Here is a 21,928-nt window from a genome sequence, read left to right as displayed (position 1 = left end):
GGTGGACAGGGAGGGACGGACGGACCGGGGAGATTGTGGTGGGTGGTGGTGGAGGCCTCACGTGTGCGTGCTCGGAGTTCTTAGCGGCGACGGCGAGGGTGACCTGCAGGCGGCACTGAAGGATGACGAGGAGCGGGGAAGGACTAGACGGTGGCAGCGGCGGCCATCTAAAGCTACAGGGGAGCTTGTCGCTTGCTAGGTGGGTTCGCAGTTAGGGCTCCTAAGAGGGCGCCACCGCTGTCTGAAACCCTTGTCAGGGGGGGGGGGGACGGGAATGAGTCGAGCGGGGAGGAGGAATCACACGGAGTCGGCGGCGCCGTCGCAGAAGATAGAGGAGAGGCGAGGAAGTGGTAGGAACTAAGGAGCAAGGCGGGGGGCGGCGGTGGATCACCTCCCACAACCACAAAAAAGATCGAGGGAGGAGTTGGATCGTGCGGTTTTGTTAGGCATGGTTTTTTTGGCGTGGTGGGAGATGAGACGAAAAAAACAGACGAAAGTGGGGGACGAAAAATAACCATGCAATCCTATCGACGGAGACATTAGGAGTGGAGATTACTGTTTATTTCCTTATTTATCGTGATGCATTAATTACATATTATTTCCTTATTTTTTTGTAGTGAAGGTTTTGGGGAGAAGACATAAATGACGATATAGACTCCACTTACTTGGACATAAATCATATGCAAGATATTGTGCATTGGGTAGTTGTCTTTAACAATCTGTAATTTTCTCAGGAGAGCGTGGCAAGAACTTGTGGTTGGAGTGGCTTGAGATAGCAAATAAAAACCTATGAAATAATTATTCTAAAGGAGAAACGGATGACCAAATGCAATGTGTAATTTGGGGAAAATTAATATCGCTCCGTTTTTTTAGTACATGCAATAATAAGCAGTATATTGCTATTAATAAATGGAACATAGAATGGATTTAAATGCGAAGCATTAAAATGGATAAGAAACATTAAAATGTGGGAAAAAAGAAAATAAGTGACATTAAAATAGGAAATACTCCTACGAAAAAGTGGAGAAATTAATAAGGATAATAATGGATAAGATGAAATTAATATGGGGACTAGCTACTTTATAGATAAGATACGCGTGCTCAATCCGTGCATTTCTTTATACACAAAACTGCTTCAGGAGCGTCTTCCTCTTCCGGCAGGTCGCTTGGTAGTAAGGAGGGCAATGGGTAGGGTATGGGGCGAATAGAGCAATACCATATCCATATCTGTTTAGTCAATGGGTACAAAATTTTACTCATACCCGTACCCACGGGTATGAAACTTTACCCGTACCCATACCCGGCGGGTACCCATACCCATTGGGTACCCAACGGGTAGATCAAATAAGACACACGTTATTCATAATTTCACATTCATCAATATCACACTTGACAAAAAAATATTTATCTCAACTCAGTAACAAATAGATGAGTACATAACGATTATCTCAATTCAAATTGACGATTAGTGACAATTTTAACATAGGTTCACAATCTCACGACACACTTCATGGGTAAGGTACACGTGTCAGTATAAGCGAGTAGGGTATGGGTATATCCATGGATACAAAACTATACCCGTGCCCTATCCATGACTCAACGGGTAGGATATGAGTACTACCCATGAATACAAAATTGTGCCCATACCCTGCCCATACGGGTACGGTATCCGCCGATATCCATACCCATGGGTAAAATTTCCATCCTTACTAGGTAGCGAAGCTTCTGCTGCTTCGGGAGCCCACGCGTTGTGCTCAACCGGACTGCTCCTTCGCGTCGTCCATCGGTGTACTCTGTAGCTATGGCCAGCGCCGCCGGCGAGTCGGGAGCCAACCCTGCCGTGGCATCGGAGGAAGGCGAGGTCCTGCCCTCACCTCTCTTGTCCGGGTACTACGCATCCTCGGAGGGGTCTGAGGGCTACATCTCGGGCCCAGAGGAAGGGGAGAGCTCCCGTGTGGTGGCGGCGCCGGCGCCTCTACTGCCAGCTGAAGCGGCAGCGGCGGCAGTGTGGTCCCTCGCGTTCGGGTCCGTGTCGCAGCGGGGACTGGATCAGCGGAAGGGCATGCAGGACACCGTGTCGCTGCGCCCGTCCTTCTGCGCCTGGGCCGACGGCTCCCCCATGCACTTCTTCGCCGTCTTCGACGGCCATGGCGGCCCACAGGTAAACCCCCGTCCCCTTTCCTCCACATGCTGCCAGACTGGAGCACCTTGCACGCCACCTCCAGGTTGAGTGCTCGATGTCGGCGTTTCATTTGCTTGCTACGTGCTACATGGTACTGCAGGTGTCGGCCCTGTGCAGGGACCAGATGCACGTCGTACTGGCGGAGGAGCTGGCCGGCGCGGCAGCGGCCTACCAGAAGGATCACCCGGAGAAGGACGAAGAGGCGGAGCATCGCGCGTGGGAGGTGGCGCTGAAGCGGAGCTTCGAGCAGGCGGACGCACTGGGGATGGGGCTGTCCGAATCGGGATGGCCCATCATGGGGTCAACTGCCGTGGTGGCGCTCCTGGTCCGCGGCAGCATCCTCGTCGCCAACTGCGGCGACTGCCGCGCCGTGCTCTGCCGCGCCGGCAACGCCTTACCACTCTCCCAGGACCACAAGGTGAGAATAATTGTGTCATGCGTATCGTATTTCTCTCCTTTGGTCTCTCTGGCCGGACAAATTTGATATTGATGCGTGGATGCAGCTGGAGCGGCCGGACGAGAGGGTGCGGGTGGACGCGGCGGGCGGCAAAGTGCGGCCCTCCGACGACGGGCAGCTGCGCGTACGGGGGGTGCTTGCCATGTCTCGCGCATTAGGTACGCCGTACCTACTGTTTGGTTCATGTTATACACTGGTGTACTACATATCAACGGCTTGTCACTACCGGAAAACGGTCCTACACGACGGCCAAAACTATGCCTACGGCAGCCGTCGGCCTACTTGGAGCTATGCCGACAGCCTAGTCCTGGCCGTCGGCTTATCCTGGCCGTCGGGCTACCCCGATCTACGCCGACGGCAGCCGTCGGCACAGAACGGCCGTCGACCTAGATGCAGACACGCCGACAGCAGCCGTCGGCATAAATCAGCCGTCGGCATACCTGTGGGCCCGGCGACGCCGCCCGTGACCAGCGGCTAACGCCGTCAAACCTATGCCGATGGTCGGAACGGGCGGCCGTCGGCATATTCCGCATGCCACGTCACCGATCCGCGGCGTAGATATGCCGACGGCAGCCGTCGGCATAGGCGCCACGTCATCGATCCGCGGCACGGCGCCCACCCAAAACCCTGCCGTCTCTATGCCGACGGCAATACCGTCGGCATAGTTATTTTTTTATATGTGTTTTTTTACATTTGTTTTTCTGCTTTTTTTACATATGTTTTTATGCTTTTTTTATGTATTATATGAATATATATGTAGTTTGTAATTTTTTCCATAGATTATGAATATATATATATAGTTTGTATTTTTTTCGAGCACATTAATAATGTGCCGTCATGTTCTTTTGAATATAGGTCCTTATATTTTATTAAAATAAAAAACAGCTATGCCGACAGAAGTTTTCTGGCGGTTGCAAACGCCCGGCACCCGTCTCCGGACTGTGACCCCCTCACGTCCGCGGTGTGCCCCCCTCACGGACGGTCCGCCGCCGGCATCTGGAGGGCGGAAACAGCCGCATCGGGTCCATACGGAGGGGACGTTGCTCCCAAGTGTTTCTATGGGATGACCTACCACAACCGGGTGGTGTTGTGGCATGTCCGAAGAGGCGGCACGCATCTCCGGGGCGTGGCCCCCCTAACGGACGGCGCCGCCGCCGGCACCTGGAGGGGGGAAACGGACGCATCGGGTCTACACGGAGGGGATGTAGCTGTCGGTTTGGCCCGGATGTTGCTCCCAGGTGTCCCTCTCTGCTGACCTGACACAACCGGGTGGAGAGGTCCACTGGTCAAAGCCTGCCCGTGGGAAGTCAAAGGGCTAGATCTCGTGGTCAACCGCTCCAGGGTTAGGCGGGACGGGGGCCCTGGGGGGAAGCAATGCCACCGGAGCGTCGCACCGGCCCCTCCTACATGCGGGGTGGTGTCGTGGCATGTCCGAAGAGGCGGCACGCGTCTCCAGGACGTGGCCTCCCTCACGGACGGCGCCGTCGCCGGCACCTGGAGGGGGGAAACGGACGCGTCGGGTCTACACGGAGGGGATGTAGCTGTGGGTTTGGCCCGGATGTTGCTCCCAGGTGTCCCTCTGTGCTGACATGACACAACCGGGTGGAGAGGTCCACTGGTCAAAGCCCGCCCGTGGGATGTCAAAGGGCTAGATCTCGTGGTCAACCGCTCCAGGGTTAGGCGGGACGGGGGCCCTGGGGGTAGCAATGCCACCGGAGCGTCGCACCGGGCCCTCATACATGCGGGGAGGTCTTGTGGCATGTCCGAAGAGGCGGCACGCGTCTCCGGGGGTTGGCCCCCCTCACGGACGACGCCGTCGCCGGCACCTGGAGGGGGGAAACGGACGCGTCGGGTGTACAGGGGGGGATGTAGCTGTGGGTTTGGCCCGGATGTTTCTCCCAGGTGTCCCTCTATGCTGACCTGACACAACCGGGAGGAGAGGTCCACCGGTCAAAGCCCGCCCGTGGGAAGTCAAAGGGCTAGATCTCGTGGTCAACTGCTCCAGGGTTAGGCGGGACGGGGGCCCTGGGGGGGGGGTAGCAATGCCACCGAAGCGTCGCACCGGCCCCTCATACATGGGGGTGGTGTTGTGGCATGTCCGAAGAGGCGGCACGCGTCTCCGGGGTGTGGCCCCCCTCACGGACGGCGATGACACAGTAGTAGACGTTCTGCGGTAACGGTGCGGCGTGAATATTATTAAATATTCGGATTGCGATAAAATCATGAGTTTTTTACAAGACGTGGGAACATGTGCTATAGGAACGATGGTAATTTTTCATAATTTTTGGTTATGGAGAAGTATCCGAACAATTCCCTCTACCCGGATTGCCCTTCGCATGTCTACGACTGTGGCCGGCGGCCTCCGTGGGCTAGCATGCCGCCAATCTTGCGTACGCGGCTTCTCACAAATCTGAAGGTGTTGTGGCGGTTGCAAACGCCCGGCACGCGTCTCCGGGGCGTGGCCTCCCAGTGCACAGACGGCGCCGTCGCCGGCACCTTAAGGGGGGAAACGGACGATTCGGGTGTACACGAAGGGGGTGTAGCTATGGGTTTAGCCCGGATGTTGCTCCCAGGTGTCCCTCTGTGCTGACCTGACACAACCGGGTGGAGAGGTCCACTCGTCAAAGCCCGCCCGTGGGAAGTCAAAGGGCTAGATCTCGTGGTCAACCGCTCCAGGGTTAGGCGGGACGGGGGCCCTAGGGGGGTAGCAATGCCACCGGAGCGTCGCACCGGCCCCTCATACATGGGTGGTGGTGTTTTGGCATGTCCGAAGAGGCGGCACGCGTCTCCGGGGTGTGGCCCCCCTCACGGACGGCGATGACACAGTAGTAGACGTTCTGCGGTAACGGTGCGGCGTGAATATTATTAAATATTCGGATCACGATAAAATCATGAGTTTTTTACAAGACGAGGGAACATGTGCTATAGGAACGATGGTATTTTTCCATAATTTTTGGTGATGGAGAAGTATCCGAACAATTCCCTCTACCCGGATTGCCCTTCGCATGTCTACGACTGTGGCCGGCGGCCTGCGTGGGCTAGCATGCCGCCAATCTTGCGTACGCGGCTTCTCACAAGTCTGAAGGTGTTGTGGCGATTGCAAACGCCCGGCACGCGTCTCCGGGGCGTGGCCTCTCGGCTCACGGACGGCGCCGTCGTCGGCACCTGAAGGGGGGAAACGGACGCGTCGGGTCTACAGGGAGGGGATGTAGCTGTGGGTTTGGCCCGGATGTACCTCCCAGGTGTCCCTCTATGCTGACCAGACACAACCGGGTAGAGAGGTCCACTGGTCAAAGCCCGCCCGTGGGAAGTCAAAGGGCTAGATCTCGTGGTCAACCGCTCCAGGGTTAGGCGGGACGGGGGCCCTGGGGGGGGGGGGGTAGCAATGCCACCGAAGCGTCGCACCGGCCCCTCATACATGGGGGTGGTGTTGTGGCATGTCCGAAGAGGCGGCACGCGTCTCCGGGGTGTGGCCCCCCTCACGGACGGCGATGACACAGTAGTAGACGTTCTGCGGTAACGGTGCGGCGTGAATATTATTAAATATTCAGATCGCGATAAAATCATGAGTTTTTTACGAGACGTGGGAACATGTGCTATAGGAACGATGGTAATTTTTCATAATTTTTGGTGATGGAGAAGTATCCGAACAATTCCCTCTACCCGGATTGCCCTTCGCATGTCCACGACTGTGGCCGGCGGCCTCCGTGGGCTAGCATGCCGCCAATCTTGCGTACGCGGCTTCTCACAAGTCTGAAGGTGTTGTGGCGGTTGCAAACGCCCGGCACGCGTCTCCGGGGCGTGGCCTCCCAGTGCACGGAAGGCGCCGTCGCCGGCACCTGAAGGGGGGAAACGGACGCGTCGGGTCTACACGGAGGGGATGTAGCTGTGGGTTTGGCCCGGATGTTGCTCCCAGGTGTCCCTCTGTGCTGACCTGACACAACCAGGTGGAGAGGTCCACTGGTCAAAGCCCGCCCGTGGGAAGTCAAAGGGCTAGATCTCGTGGTCAACCGCTCCAGGGTTAGGGGTGACAGGGGCCCTAGGGGGGTAGCAATACCACCGGAGCGTCGCACCGGCCCCTCATCCATGGGGGGTGGTGTTGTGGCATGTCCGAAGAGGCGGCACGCGTCTCCGGGGTGTGGCCCCCCGCACGATGGCGATGACACAGTAGTAGACGTTCTGCGGTAACGGTGCGGTGTGAATATTATTAAGTATTCGGATCGCGATAAAATCATGAGTTTTTTACAAGACGTGGGAACATGTGCTATAGGAACGATGGTAATTTTTTATAATTTTTGGTTATGGAGAAGTATCCGAACAATTCCCTCTACCCGGATTGCCCTTCGCATGTCTACGACTGTGGCCGGCGGCCTCCGTGGGCTAGCATGTCGCCAATCTTGCGTACGCGGCTTCTCACAAGTCTGAAGGTGTTGTGGCGGTTGCAAATGCCCGGCACGCGTCTCCGGGGTGTGGCCTCCCAGCTCACGGACGGCGCCGTCGCCGGCACCTGAAGGAGGGAAACGGACGCGTCGGGTCTACAGGGAGGGGATGTAGCTCTGGGTTTGGCCCGGATGTTGCTCCCAGGTGACCCTCTGTGCTGACCTGACACAACCGGGAGGAGAGGTCCACCGGTCAAAGCCCGCCCGTGGGTAGTCAAAGGGCTAGATCTCGTGGTCAACCGCTCCAGGGTTAGGCGGGACGGGGGCCCTGGGGGGGTAGCAATGCCACCGGAGCGTCGCACCGGCCCCTCATACATGGGGGGTGGTGTTGTGGCATGTCCGAAGAGGCGGCACGCATCTCCGGGGTGTGGCCCCCCGCACGGATGACGATGACACAGTAGTAGACGTTCTGCGGTAACGGTGCGGCGTGAATATTATTAAATATTTGGATCACGATAAAATCATGAGTTTTTTACAAGACGTGGGAACATGTGCTATAGGAACGATGGTAAATTTTCATAATTTTTGGTGATGGAGAAGTATCCGAACAATTCCCTCTACCCGGATTGCCCTTCGCATGTCTACGACTGTGGCCGGCAGCCTGCGTGGGCTAGCATGCCGCCAATCTTGCCTACGCGGCTTCTCACAAGTCTGAAGGTGTTGTGGCGGTTGCAAACGCCCGGCATGCGTCTCCGGGGCGTGGCCTCCCAGCTCACGGATGGCGCCGTCGCCGGCACCTGAAGGGGGGAAACGGACGCGTCGGGTCTACAGGGAGGGGATGTAGCTGTGGGTTTGGCCCGGATGTTGCTCCCAGGTGTCCCTCTATGCTGACCTGACACAACCGGGTAGAGAGGTCCACTGGTCAAAGCCCGCCCGTGGGAAGTCAAAGGGCTAGATCTCGTGGTCAACCGCTCCAGGGTTAGGCGGGACGGGGGCCCTGGGGGGGGTAGCAATGCCACCGAAGCGTCGCACCGGCCCCTCATACATGGGGGGTGGTGTTGTGGCATGTTCGAAGAGGCGGCACGCGTCTCCGAGGTGTGGCCCCCCTCACGGACGGCGATGACATGGTAGTAGACGTTCTGCGGTAACGGTGCGGCGTGAATATTATTAAATATTCGGATCGCGATAAAATCATGAGTTTTTTACAAGACGTGGGAACATGTGCTATAGGAACGATGATAATTTTTCATAATTTTTGGTGATGGAGAAGTATCCGAACAATTCCCTCTACCCGGATTGCCCTTTATATTTGGAAAAAATGTGGTGCAGTCTGGTCAAACTGTGGTCAAACTGTGGTCAAACTAATTATTCCAGAATATTAGTGTTACTAAATAATTATTTCAGTTTTTTTGAATTTTGGTCAACTGTGGTCAAACAGTGGTCAAACTATGGTCAAACTAATTCTTCAAGAAATATTAGTGTTACTAAATAATTATTGCTTTTTAAAACAATAGTTTCAAACTCAAACAGTGAAATGTGTCACTTCATGCTCAAGCTAAATTCCTGAGGGTTAATACGATTGACGTCTTACTATTGTCAGGAAAACAACAAGTGCAGACTTGGAAACGAGGGAGAATAGAACCCGGAAGTTAAGCGTGCTCGGGCCGGGGGAGTGGGAGGATGGGTGACCGTTCGGGAAGTTAGATGATTTGGAATGATGAGGGGTGATTAGAGATTAGAGGATAAATTGAGCAGTGATGAGGGGTGGTGATTAGAGATTAGAGGTTAAAATAATTCAGAAATTTGAAATTCAAAAAAAAATTCAAAAAAAATCTATGCCGACGGCTTTGCCGTAGGCATAGCCCTACCACCAGGAGGCACCAGGGGACGACACGTGGCACGGCTATGCCTACGGCAAAGCTGTCGGCATAGATTTCATCTATGCCTACGACAAAGCCGTAGGCATAGCCCTGCCACCAGGAGGCACCAGGGAGTGCCACGTGGCAGAGGTATGCCGACGGCCAAGCCGTCGGCATACCTCTGCCACGAGGCATTCCGTGAATCGTTAGCACTTTTGACGGCGCCGTCCGTTGCCGTCAGGCGAAAAACACGGCCGACGGCTAAACTATGCCGACGACCGACGCCCGGCCGTTGGCATAGGCCCCTATGCCGACGGCTATACTACGCCGACGGCCTGACAAGACTACGCTAACGTGATCTACGCCGACGGGGATATGCCGACGGCAGCCGTAGGCATAGATCTATGCCGACGGCAAAGGACCTATGCCGACGGCCCTGGGCTGTAGGCATAGTGCCCGAGTCCGGTAGTGTGTCGTCCGTTTAGTTCTTATGCACACGACGTTTTCTGCCATGCAAAAAAGAAAAAGGACGTTTCATTCCCATGCATCATTGTTGGCCTTGTATATCTATCTGTCGAGGACTAAAAAAAATCTATCTGCAAGGAAACAAAAGTAAATGCAACTATATATCAACAGGCTGCTACTAATGGTCAAGATGATTCGTTTCAAAAAGTGTTTCTTAAATAAAGGAGGAAACAAAAGTATTTCTATATCACTAAAGGAGGTCATTTTCTATTCACCAGCCTGTTGCCCTCTAGTAAAAAATAAAATTAAAATGTTTTCTTAAATTAAAATGTTGCATTTCATGTTATTATCATCTGACTAAGAATTAAGAACGAACTATGTTCGAGTTTATAAGGCCAAACCCACATTTTATTTGAGAAAAAATTAACCACTAGTTTATCATTAAAATGTTTGTTATATGTGTTCAAACGTATATCATTAGAATTATCAGAAATAATTTGCTACCCATGGTGGTAGCTATGACAATAACTTATTTTGGACTATGAAAAATAACTCTATAACGAAAATATTGTGACTTTGGACCAGCCAGGCAAGCAAAGAGCAAATTATGCCAAAAACAGCAAGCAAAAAGACTGAGAGAAGTCAGAGTAAATAGTAAGAATAGGCCCCAGCAAAAAAAAGATAGTAAGAATAGTCATGTTAAGCTTTAAAATTAATGGTAATATGCATGCCAATAACTAATTAAGTTTCCGATGATATCTGCAAGGTCCTAATAATTTTCATACATGATTAGCTAAAAATAGGACTAGTTGTTTTGCCTGAAAGTATTCCTCTCCAACCTTGGTACACTGCGCCACCATCTCTACTTTGTTGGTAGATCGCCACCCCACCTCTGCCGCTGCCATCTTTGGTATATCTATCTGCAAGGATGACTCAGATAAAATCTATCTGCAAGGAAACAAAAGTAAATGCAACTATATCAACAGGCTGCTACTAATTCGTCAAGAGTGATTCGTTTGAAAAAGTGTGCCCGGTGCGTTCTTACACACAAGGAAACAAAATTCTTTCTATACCAATAAAGGAAGGCATTTTCTATGCACCAGCCTGTTGCCTTCTAGTGGAAAATTAAAAATAAAATATTTTGGAGTTAAATTGTTGCATTGCGTATTATTATCGTCTGGCTCAGAATTAAGAACTCACTCTACTCTAGTTTATAAGGCCCAGCCCACATGTTATTTAAGAAAAACTTTGACCACTAATTTATCATGAAAATGTTTGTTATATATGTTAAAACTTATATCATATATTTACACATTCAAAGAAACCAATGATTTAAACTGTTTATATTGTTTCTTATTGTGGTGATTAAATTAATGGTCAAAGTTATTCTTAAGATATGTGAGGGTCTTATGAACCCCAACACAAAGAGTTCTAATAAACAAGCATATATAGTAAGCATTGTCCTGTTAAGTTTTAAAATTAATGGTAATATGCATGCCAAATAATTATTTGAGCTTTCATAGATATCTGCAAGGTCCTATTAATTTTCATTCTTAATTAGGTAAAAAAAAATAGGACTAGTTATTTTTCTTGAAAGTGTTCCTCTCCAAACCTGGCGCACTGCGCCATCATCTCTCCTCTGTTGGTAGATCATATGTTGTGGGAGTGGGGGCTGGGAGGCCCCGATCTACCAGGTGGAGTTATATCTTTCCCATTTTGGGGGATTTTATGTAGATGCAATTTGTCCATAGCTTTGACCCTTCACACTATGGTGATCGTGACCACATAATAAAAGTCATCTCAGCTGGCGCAACGATGGTGTTGGCGGTGGCGCTACTATGTCAACTAAATTCTCCTCGAGTCTCCCCGACTCAAGTTCTTGGAATTTTTGTCTGTGGCAACATTGATGCCATAATGGTTTGTTTTAGTTGTGTTGGCCGACGACCTTATGGGTTGCAGGGTTTATTCATGCAGTGGCTTCCCTTTGAAGTTTGGTCCTCCAGCCACACCTCTATCACATTGGTGCGACCACCAGTACTAGCGTGAGGCGTGCGAGAGGAAAATCTATGTTTGGATGTCTAATTCTCCTACCTCTTCGTAGTGTCTACTCTCTCTCTCACTCTCTCTCACTCTCTCTCTCTCTCTCTCCTCTCCGTGTGCATGAAGGAAGTAATGGTTGTCTAGCCATGTTCCTCAAATCTGTTGTTTTGATCCACGGTGAAATCAAGGTACATTACCAATTCCTTCATTAGTTTCATCAGGTTTAGCTAACTGATGTTGCTGGAGCAGTAAGATTGCCATATATACCATATGTCGGAGATATGCGTTTGATGTTACCAGGCGCCAGATTTTGCGAATAACCGCCCCCACCCGGCAGAAGATCAGGCGAGATCCACCTCAACTGTTAACAATATTTGTGCCAACGCACTAGGCTGCCAAAGCGCTAACTACGGGTATCTTGGTGTTCCTGTCTCGACTCTATCTCTTAGCTTGAGGTACCATGGCCACTCGAAATGGATTTACTACTCATCTTCCAATGATGCTTTTCGATACATCGGTTGTTTGAGCCAGTGTTTATTCATCCAGATTACAAAAAGATAAAGCATGGATAACATCTTGGGCATGCAAGAAGGCAAGAGGTCAAGAAGGCTTTTGTCCCACGACACAACAATACCTAAAATGTGACTAGGGCAGTGGAACCAAGTTTAGTATGAGAAATGGAGACCATACATGCATGTACGGATATGAAAGTATCTCGACTACTAGAAATACATGACCAACAATGAAGATAGACATGATATGCTAAGAGGAAGGACAAAAAGATATGGGGTGGTGGATGGATATGAATTGTGGGTGCGTAACTAGTGAGATTACATATGAGACACATCCACATATATCAAGGTCCATTAAATTTGTAGTTGGGCTTGGAAATTTTTTGGAACACCCAACACTTAACAGTACTTACTCTTTTTTGGCACACACTATGGTGTAATGGTAATCATAACCATATGGGGATAGCTATATCTTTCCGCTTTTGGGGTATTTTATGTAGATGTTAGTTGTCCACATTTTTGACCCTTCACACTATGGTGACTGTGGCCACACAATAAAGTCATCTCTGCTGGCACAATAATGGTGATGGCGCTGGCGCTAGTGTGGCAAATATAGTATCCTCCAGTCTCCCTGGCTCGAGTTCTTGAAAATTTTGTCTGCGCCAACATCAATGTCTTGACGGCTTATTTTCTGGCTAGTTGTGTTCTGACCGACGGCCTTTTGCTTTGCAGGGTTTATTAACGCAGTAGCTTCCCATTGTACTTTGGTCATCCAGGCTCGTCTCTATCAATTGGTGTGACCTCTTGCCACCCCTCGAATTGTCTACTCTCTCTCTCTCTCTCTCTGTGTGTGTGTGTGTGAAGGAAATATCGGTTGTCCCTTAGCCATATTCCTCAAATCTCTTGTTTTGATGCATAGTGACAGCATTACCAATTTCCTCATAAGTTTCATCTGGTTGGGCTGACTGGTGTTGCTGGAGCAACCAGATTGCCAAACATACCATATTTCAAAGATATGTATTTGATGTTACCAAGCACCGGATCCGACAAATAACCAGCTCCACAGCGCCCACTGCCACAAGACCAGGCGAGATCCACCTCAACTATTTACAATTTTGTGTCGACGCAATTGTCTGCCAAAGCTCTCACTACCGGTATCTTGTTGTTGTTGTCTCAACTCTATCAGGTACCATGGCCACTCAAAATGGCTTTACTACTCATCTTCTCATGATGTTTTTTGATACATCGGTTGAACGTTGTTTATTCATCCAGTCAGGCATTACAAAAAAGTTAAACGTGAAGAACATCTTCTCCAGGCAAGAAGGCTCTTGTCCCACAACACAACAATACTTAAAATGCGATTAGGGTAATGAAACCAAGTTTAGTATGAGAGATGGTGACCATACATGTGCGGATATGAAAGGATCTACAAGACTGGACATACATGACAAACAAAGGAGAGAGACATGATACGACTAAGAGGCAGGACAAAAAGATATGGGGTGGTGGATTGATATGAACTGTGGGTGTGTAACAACTGAGGTGACATATGAGACACATCCACATATATCGAGGTCCATTAAATTTGTAGTTGGGCACGAGTAAAATTGGTAACACACAACACTTGAAATTACTTACTCTTTTTTGGTACACATTGTGGTGTAATGGTAATCATAACCATATGGGAATAGTTTCCCACAATAGGTTCTCTCTCTCTCATGTGCATGAAGGAGATATTGGTTGTCCCTTAGCCATGTTCCTCAAATCTCTTTTTCTAATGCACAACGACATCAAGTACATTACCAATTTCGTCATTAGTTTCATCAAGTTAGGCTAACTGATGTTGCTGGAGCATTCATATTGCCATACATACCGTATTAATTTGGTGTTGCCAAGTGCCGAATCCGGCGAATAACTGCCTCCATGGCCCTGCCTGGCACTAGATCAGGTGAGATCCGCCTCAAATGTTTATAATTTTTGTGCCGACGCACTAGGCTGCCGAAGCTCTCATTACGGGTATCTTATTGTTCTTGTCTCGGCTCTATCTCTTAGCTTGAGGTACCATGACCACTCGAAATGGCTTTACTACTCGTCTTTACATGACGCTTTTTGATACATCAATTGTCTGAACCGGTCTTTGTTCATCCATCTAGGCATTGCAAAAAGATAAAGCATGAACAACATGTTGGGCAGGTAAGAAGGCAATAGGTCAAGAAGGCTTTTGTCCAACAACACAGCAAACCGAAAATCTGATCAAGGTAATGGCACCAAGTTTAGTATGACAGATGGCGACCATACACGTGTGGATATGAAAGGATTTGTTTTCTAGACTACACCATGGAAGGATGTATTATAATTTCATATAAGAAGGTCCAAGCGACTACTACAACACCACCAGCAGATACAATGACAAAAAGGCAAGCAACTGCATGCTAATCCATGTTATTAGAACCGTGCCTACAACAATCGAGAGCAAGAGAACTCGCCTTGCGCGATCTCCAGCCAAGATGGTGAAGAGACGGGGCACCGAGCCACTAGACCGCATCCCTACCAATGCACTAGACAACCAAGACGCGACAAAGTCCACCGGAGTTGGTTAGGCAAATCTACCACTCCAACCATATCGCCTAGAGAAGTTGGCTAGTGGGTTGCTGGGCATAGCCAACCTAGAGGAAGAAGACACATCATAAGCCTTGGTTATGGCATACATTGCTCCCCATAGGCCCATGCCCCAAGAGGCAACCCAAACTGCAAAATTAGACACCTCAAGCTCCAACTCTGATGACTCCACATATAGCCAAGGGAGCGCCTTCATGAAGGACACGACATCATGATGCCGCCGTTGTCTGTTCGGTGAACCGAAATAAGGGTTTCCCTCGGTGCTTGAGGAGAGACCCAGCCAAAGGCCATTGTAGCGCCACCGAGGGGGACATGGCACCTGCGAGCATCGTCGCTTCAAGCATAGGCCAGCCATGCAGGCATTTCGCCCTGGCCCTTGACCAAAATCCAAACCATCGGTGCAGAGACGAGGGGAGAAGTCATTGACTGAGTCCGCCGCAACTGGAAGGAAAGCCACACCCACCATCGATGATTAAAGTGCAACCTGGAGAAGAGGAGAGTAAAACCTTTGAATTTCCAAGTCCTCATGACCTCCGGGGCAAGTTTCTGCATTTTCCTTTGTCGAGAAATTCTTGATCCCTAGGATTTCATTCATGAGTGTCATTAGTGAAGAGAGGATAGAGACAGATAGATACATAGGTAGAGGAGAGAAAGGAAGATAATTCTTTTCTCGAGGTGGGGAAGGTCGGGTTCAAATATAGCTAAAAATGGAGATGGGGAATGAGTCAGGGGGACTAAGATGGCTCCTTTTAATTTTTGGGATAAGTACCCCTATTTTTCTCAGTCTTCCCTGGGCCTTTGTATATCTCCTGGAGAGTGAGGAATAAAAGAAGTGCTGTCAAATAATGTGAAAATAGTACCTTAAACGGTGCTCATATTTTACACAACCTCTCAGAAATCTTATAAGCCTCCCCTCGATTTTAATTTTTTTTCTAGAAGTTTCCAACGCCTTCTGTCAATTTTCCAAATAATCTTAAAAAATTTGAAATATTACTATAACTTTATAGTGGTCTAGGGACCTCTCCCTATTTTGTTTCTTCCAAAAATAGAGTTTTCTTTGCAAATTTGAAGATCTAACAGAAATAAAAAATAGTTTTGGACAAAAACCTTTTTTTGTCGAATTCGCCCCTCACGGGCTATTATTGGGCTTGTTGACCCACACAGCGAGCTAGGATGCCTAGCCAGCTCCATAACGATATACACCAATTGGATGATGCGCTGGGGAGAGGGAGGGAGGGGAGGGGTGCCACGTCGTCTTGATTAAACCATAGCTCTACTTAGTGTAAGTTTCCTAAATATCTACCATACATGAGTAGTTTGCCTATGGAGACGCTTATTTGCATGAGAATAAAAAAACAATTCGTGTTATCCATAACACTATTGTAACATAGAAAATTATTTGAAGGCATTGATAGCTGAAACCAATAGTTACCATGTGCATAACTAAAATAGCGGAAGATATCATTTATAAAATAATATTTCATTTGGACAATCATGACTTCATATCATTTTAACACAGTTACCTTTAGCAAGGATGTTATCATGTATTGTTACATTCACACTCCTTATAAAACTCAAATGAATGTTGATCGATGTGCATAGAACATTGATGTTTTTATGAAATATTTTATGATCAGATTTCCGTTCTTGGTTTTGATCAATATATGAGAGTTTTTTCCCTTAATAGTTTCTAAAGAGTTATTCCATGTGTTTATTTAGTTTTCACAAGTTCATTCATTTGTACAAGAAGTATATTTTTTGTTTAGTACATATTTCATTTGATGCTTCTAGAATCTGATCTCATGACAATGAACTATACTTGCAGGGCAGAAGCTCCTTAAGTCTGCAGTGATATGTGAGCCAGATATAACCATGACGACTAGATCGGAGGATGACGACTGCCTGATCCTCGCGAGCGATGGCTTGTGGGATGTCATCAAGAACCAGATTGCCTGCAATGCCGTGAGGAACTGCCTAGAATTTGAAAACAAGAATAACCAAGGTGCTCCTAGAGAGGGTGCACTGATAGGACAAGAGGAAGAGGTTGGCTGCAACAATGTTGCAACCCTCCTAAAGAACATGGCAATCTGCAAGCATAGCCAGGATGACATTAGTGTTGCCGTACTTGATCTGAAAGCGAGAGGTTAGCTAGGCAGACTGCATGAGGCCATCATCTCCTTTGCAGCTTAGATTTGATGTGGATAAACATTGCCATGGTTAGAGATTTATAATACACATGGATGATTGGAAATGTACAAAATATGTTGGTCACATATATGTTCGTTGCTTAGTGTTCCCATTAGTTTTCTTCGTGTAGCTTTGTTTGTGGTTTTCACTCAAACCTGCTGAACTCATCAGATACAGGTTTGGTGTTTGTAGTTAGCACTCAAGCGAACAAATTTGCTTGTGTGTTACACCCACCAGTGCTCTGGTATTACCTGGCTTAGGCCCATTTGTTTTGCTTGAGTGCTAACTACATATTTGAAGCAAGGTGCAGGCCTAATGGGCTAATACGAAACAAGGTAGTTACTCCACAAAACAAAAATGAAACTACTACGTATGGTGGAAATCCTTGTTAACGGACAACCCTGGAAAATCACTGAACTCGCGTGGCGATAAGTAGCGCTAAGAGGGGGGCTGGGAAGAGGATGTACAATTTATTTTTTGTGAGATCTGAATTTCAAAATAAAATATTTTGCAACTTGAGCATCCAAATTATGAACTGGTCCCATCATTGTGTTCCTCGCATTGAGATATTTGAAATTATATAAGATCTTAATAGATTTTGATGAAATCATTTTTTGGCATAACTTTTACTCCAAAAGATAATAAAAATGTGCTTCCAATGGTAACGAAGTTGTACTTCACACTCAAACATACTTGTACTTCCCATGTGGGTAGTCTACTCGCGCCTAGAGTAAGTTTTGCTCTCTACTAAGTGAATCTACTATGTGACGTTGAAGACACATGTGTGCTTCATGGCCAAGCGCACATGTGATTCACATGTTATAGATGCCAAGCACAAATGTGCTGCAGTTTTAACCTATGATCCTGACTTGTTGCAACTTGTACTCATCAATGCAACATGTATCTAATCAGTTAATTAGTAAATACAACTGAACTGTACTACAAACATGGGAAATTTGGGTATGGGGGATCTAGGAAAACGTAGAAAGCAATTCATAAGAAAAATAAGGGAGAAAACAACACTTGGCTCCTTTGCAAGCCCCTAGCTTACCCTGTGCTCCACGAGTGACAAATTCCAAGTGCGCCCCCCGGCAGCGCAGCAAGGGGATACCCCTGATTAGTTGTTCCCAGGTATCTTGTGTCTAATTCTATGTACCTAAGGGAGTCATTGTCACTAACTTATTTTTCACAACATGCAAGCATGCCGCCTCATCATACAACTATGAATAGGATAATGCCCACCTCAACATGCACTCATGCATGTTAAAAGGCCCACCACAACATTCAACCATGCATGAGAAAATGATTTTCATTTGATTATTCTACTTATATTCAATTAATATAGTTACAACTATACATAATCCAATATAATAAGTCATATGACACTTTAATTTTGATTCTCATGTTATCAACTAAAATTTTCATCAACTAATTTCTGTAGAAACACGGGGTATCCTCTATTACAAATAAATTGTTGAACCAACGATGGATCATTAGTTTCCTATTCATCCCACGGCTGACAATTTTTGGCAAATCCTTTTCCAACCGCCGCCCTATACGGAACAATGTCTACACTAAACCCTCTTCTTGTTCAATTTTTGTTTCCAATTAATTAACTTGAGCGTCAAATTCATCTCGGCTGCTCGCTATCCATCTCACTCTTCTCCCATGTGGTTCCTCAATCTCGAGGACACGCCATCTCTGTAGCACCCCATGTTGATGGATCACCCTTTCCACTACAAGAGAGCACTGATGGCACATTACGACATTAGATGACCGCGGTTCCCGTCACCCATGGAGGATTTCCACACCAAGCTTTAGAAGATTATTGTTGCTGCCCTTACCTCAAATGCATGACCTCTTTGGGAACAACAATGATATGCAACAACACATCGGCCGACTGCACTAATTGACCCCATAACTTCCTTATCCAACCTACGTTCTAATTCGTCTCATTTTATCTTTATTTTTGTATAATCCCAAATTAGTTAAATGAAACCAATTTGTCTCTACGTTGTGCCCATGTTTTAGTTTGCGTCATCCCAGTGGGTGTGCTTCCATTGTGTTGCTAGCATGTCCCGTGGGTCCTCCATGTCGCTTGCTAGGTGTACCACATACTTTGATGGTTCTGCACGTGTTCCTTTACCACGAAGGTGGAGCACATGGTGGGTGTGTGGCCAACGTTGGTGGCATATGCATTATGCCTAGGCGCATAGAGTCTAACATTGATATATTTTTGTTGTTGCAAGCAATTTCTATCGACGCAAATTCTATTTTTTGGGCATAAACTTATAATATTTTAAGCAATGTTTTACAAAAAGAAAATTTAGTATCTTGGAAGCACTTTAACATTACACACAAAGCAATTCTCTATGGTGTATACAAAATATTCTCGGCACAAATCCCAAAAGGATTAATGCAGCCTTCAACTCCCATTGTAACAATTTCTATGGCTCACTACTACATATCCGAACACTACTGGCCGCTCATCGCTGACTAGCCACTGACCACGCGTTAGTAATGAGCATTGGCACTGATAAGCAAATTGGACTGATATATATCACTGACTGACGTCTATAAAAGGGTGCTTGGATCCAAGGGACTTATTTTAGTCTAACTAAAAATAGTCTCTTTAAGAGGCTAAAGTTCCAAGAACCCCTGATTAAAGAGGGGCTAAAACTAGTCTTGAGACTAAAAAATTTAGTCAGGGATACCCAACTAAAATATGGATTAGTCCTCTCTCTCCTTATTTAACTCCTCTCCTTTAACACAGGTGAGTTCTGAATTGGGGGTTTGGAGGATAATAAATGCTTATTAACTTGATTTTAGTCTCTTTAGTATTTGGATCCAAGCATGGATGAGGCTAGTAAGTTTTAGTCCCACTACTTTTAGTCATGGGACTAAAACGTATCCAAGCACCCTCTAAATGACCTACCCATGTTGATCAATTAAATCCGACTCTTCGATTTCCCGCGGACCAGTGTTGTTGTGTACGTGGCCAGTTTATAATCCAAGCCCCCACTTCCTTTCATTTTCGCACTCTCTCCGGCCGCATACCCCGCTCATCTCCATGACCTGAGCCTCCCTTAAACCCTCTCTACCCTTCCACCGCTCATCCGTGCTGACAGCCTCGTGGCAGCTGGACGCGGCTGTACCCTCGCTGTCCAGACAAGTCTGCCCCTACCACGGACAGCAGTTCTCCCGTGTCGTCGTGTGCGGCTAGGACCGGCTGTCGTGCTAATGGTGGCGACGGGGTTGATCTGCCCTGCAGTCCGGTCTACCGCACCTCCGTGCGTGGTTGTAGACCATGCATGTGTTTCCTTCTTCTTTGGTCGTGGCACCGGCCATGGTGGTATGCTTCATTCCTTGTAATAATAAACAGTAGCAATTTCCAGTCTTCTATGAATCACCACCCTTCAAGCCCATAGATTATTGTAGGCTGAGCTGCTGCATGGTTAGTGACTTTAATAGTGATAGTTGCTGCTTACTGAAATTTGGTAATTAAGGGTTTGGACTTAAGTCAAACTAGTCTATTGGCGTTGTACTACATGCACTTGATTGTTGTATAATGAAGTGTGTAAACTACATCTAAATGACCTGTTGATGGATTGTTGTAGAATGAGCTATTGTATGCTCATGGGTTTTAATAGTGGTAGCCGCTGCTTACAGAAATTTGTTAAGTATTTAGACTCAAGTCAAACTAGTCTAATAGTGTGGCACTATAGGTACTCGTTGATTGATGTATAATAAAGTGTGTAAATTCCCTTTAAATGAAATGTTTTCATTGCAGCTATTTTATATTTTAGTTGCACTTCACAAAATAATATTAAGAGAAGAGGGAGGCTCAGGGGTAGGCCCTGCCTACTCTAGACTCTTGGCTTTGGATACGGGTTGTGTGCCTGGAAGAAACAAGTCTTGCGGGTTCTTCCGTCTTCACACACACACACACACACACACACAAGTACCCTTTTATGTCCGGCTTGTTCGTTACCATCTTCTTCTTGGAGCAGCAAACAGAGAGTCCATGACCGGAGCTGATCGTTGGGCTTAGGTCTATAATTCTTAACTACATTGGGCTTTTTTCACTTTGGCTTATAAGCCGAAAAACACATAAAGCACCTTATAAGCCCAAAAAAAAAAATCTAAATGGGTGTTTTTTTTTGGCTTATAAGCCAAAGTGAAAAAACCAAGTAAAAGCCCAACCAAACGCCCCTCTAGAGGAAGAATAATCGGCATACCGATTGCGCCACTCCCGTCAGGACTACATTTTGTTCTAACCACTACGCTCTGCCATGGGAGATGAAAGAATAGTGCTCGCTTATAATCAGGTGGAATAAAAACCTGGCAATAATGTGGATGTGATTTTCTCAACTTACAAGGAACAATCCATATTACGAGTGATAAATGACAGCTGCCCTCTCACCTGCTCTTTTTTTGTGCTTCATATTCCAATTTTAGAAAAATCAAACGTAGTAGTAATATGTCATCTAATGTCAGCGAAATTAAAAGGTTTTGAAGGCAGACAAATGGCAAGTTTTTCTTCAAATATTCTTTTTATTTTACATTTTTCATTTTTTCCATTAATTCAAACTTTTCTGAATTTGTTGGTTTTCCTGTATGTCAACTAGAAAAAGGCCATGGGTCCTCTGAAAAGGAAATCCCCATGAGTGGTGGTGCGTGATCATAATACAAAAGCTGGAAACAGAGTTCGTGGAGTTTAGAAACTACTCATGATTAACCTAAATGAATTCCATAAATTTATGAGTGTTGGAGTACAACAGAATTCGACTTGATCAAACCAAATGAGAGCTCTTGATTGGCGCTTCAGGCATCAAAAAGTCTGTCCACGAACGGCTGAGGCCCAGCTCGCACGATGCCAGCTGGTTTCGGACGCTAATTGTTGACGCTATCACAGACGGATCACCACACACTCATTTTTTCGGGCTTTTAGCTATTACAGTTTGCGATAGTAAAAAACAGTCTTCTTTTCTAGATTAAAAAAATCAAGCAACCAGAAAATTTATCATGAATGTGAAAAACAGTGATTTAAAAATCCAGGAATATAAAAAGTGCAAGAATAAAAAAATCACGGATATGAAAACTTATTCATTAATTTTTTTTAAATCTTGCTAATTTGATAAAATTGAAGAATTCAAAAAATGATCGTGAATTCTAAAAAACTGAACAATTAAAAAAATCGCCCATATGGAAAAGTTCATGAATGGAAA

The 21,928-nt window shown here is 47.0% G+C and overlaps 1 protein-coding gene across 1 annotated transcript; it reads left to right on the top strand.

Annotated features, from left to right (window-relative positions):
* The first annotated feature begins 1,718 nt into the window (after window positions 1-1,718).
* On the top strand, window positions 1,719-16,960 carry LOC123167146 (probable protein phosphatase 2C 37). The gene is made up of 5 exons (XM_044584978.1): window positions 1,719-2,161; window positions 2,283-2,600; window positions 2,686-2,797; window positions 16,339-16,656; window positions 16,878-16,960. The coding sequence occupies exons 1-5, from the start codon at window positions 1,802-1,804 to the stop codon at window positions 16,958-16,960; spliced, it is 1,191 nt and encodes a 396-aa protein (XP_044440913.1). The 5' UTR covers window positions 1,719-1,801.
* The last annotated feature ends 4,968 nt before the right edge of the window (window positions 16,961-21,928 follow it).

This window comes from Triticum aestivum, chromosome 7D, assembly GCF_018294505.1.
Source record: "Triticum aestivum cultivar Chinese Spring chromosome 7D, IWGSC CS RefSeq v2.1, whole genome shotgun sequence".
Lineage (NCBI taxonomy): Eukaryota > Viridiplantae > Streptophyta > Magnoliopsida > Poales > Poaceae > Triticum > Triticum aestivum.
Note: the sequence above shows the minus strand (reverse complement) of the source record. Positions and strands in the feature narration are given on the sequence as shown.

Bases quoted from the DNA above. Each gene is read 5' to 3' on its own strand.
- LOC123167146 (XM_044584978.1), top strand. From the start codon at position 1,802: ATGGCCAGCGCCGCCGGCGAGTCGGGAGCCAACCCTGCCGTGGCATCG. The intron at 2,162-2,282 runs GTAAACCCCCGT...ATGGTACTGCAG, and splicing joins ACGGCCATGGCGGCCCACAG to GTGTCGGCCCTGTGCAGGGA. The intron at 2,798-16,338 runs GTACGCCGTACC...CTATACTTGCAG, and splicing joins TGCCATGTCTCGCGCATTAG to GGCAGAAGCTCCTTAAGTCT.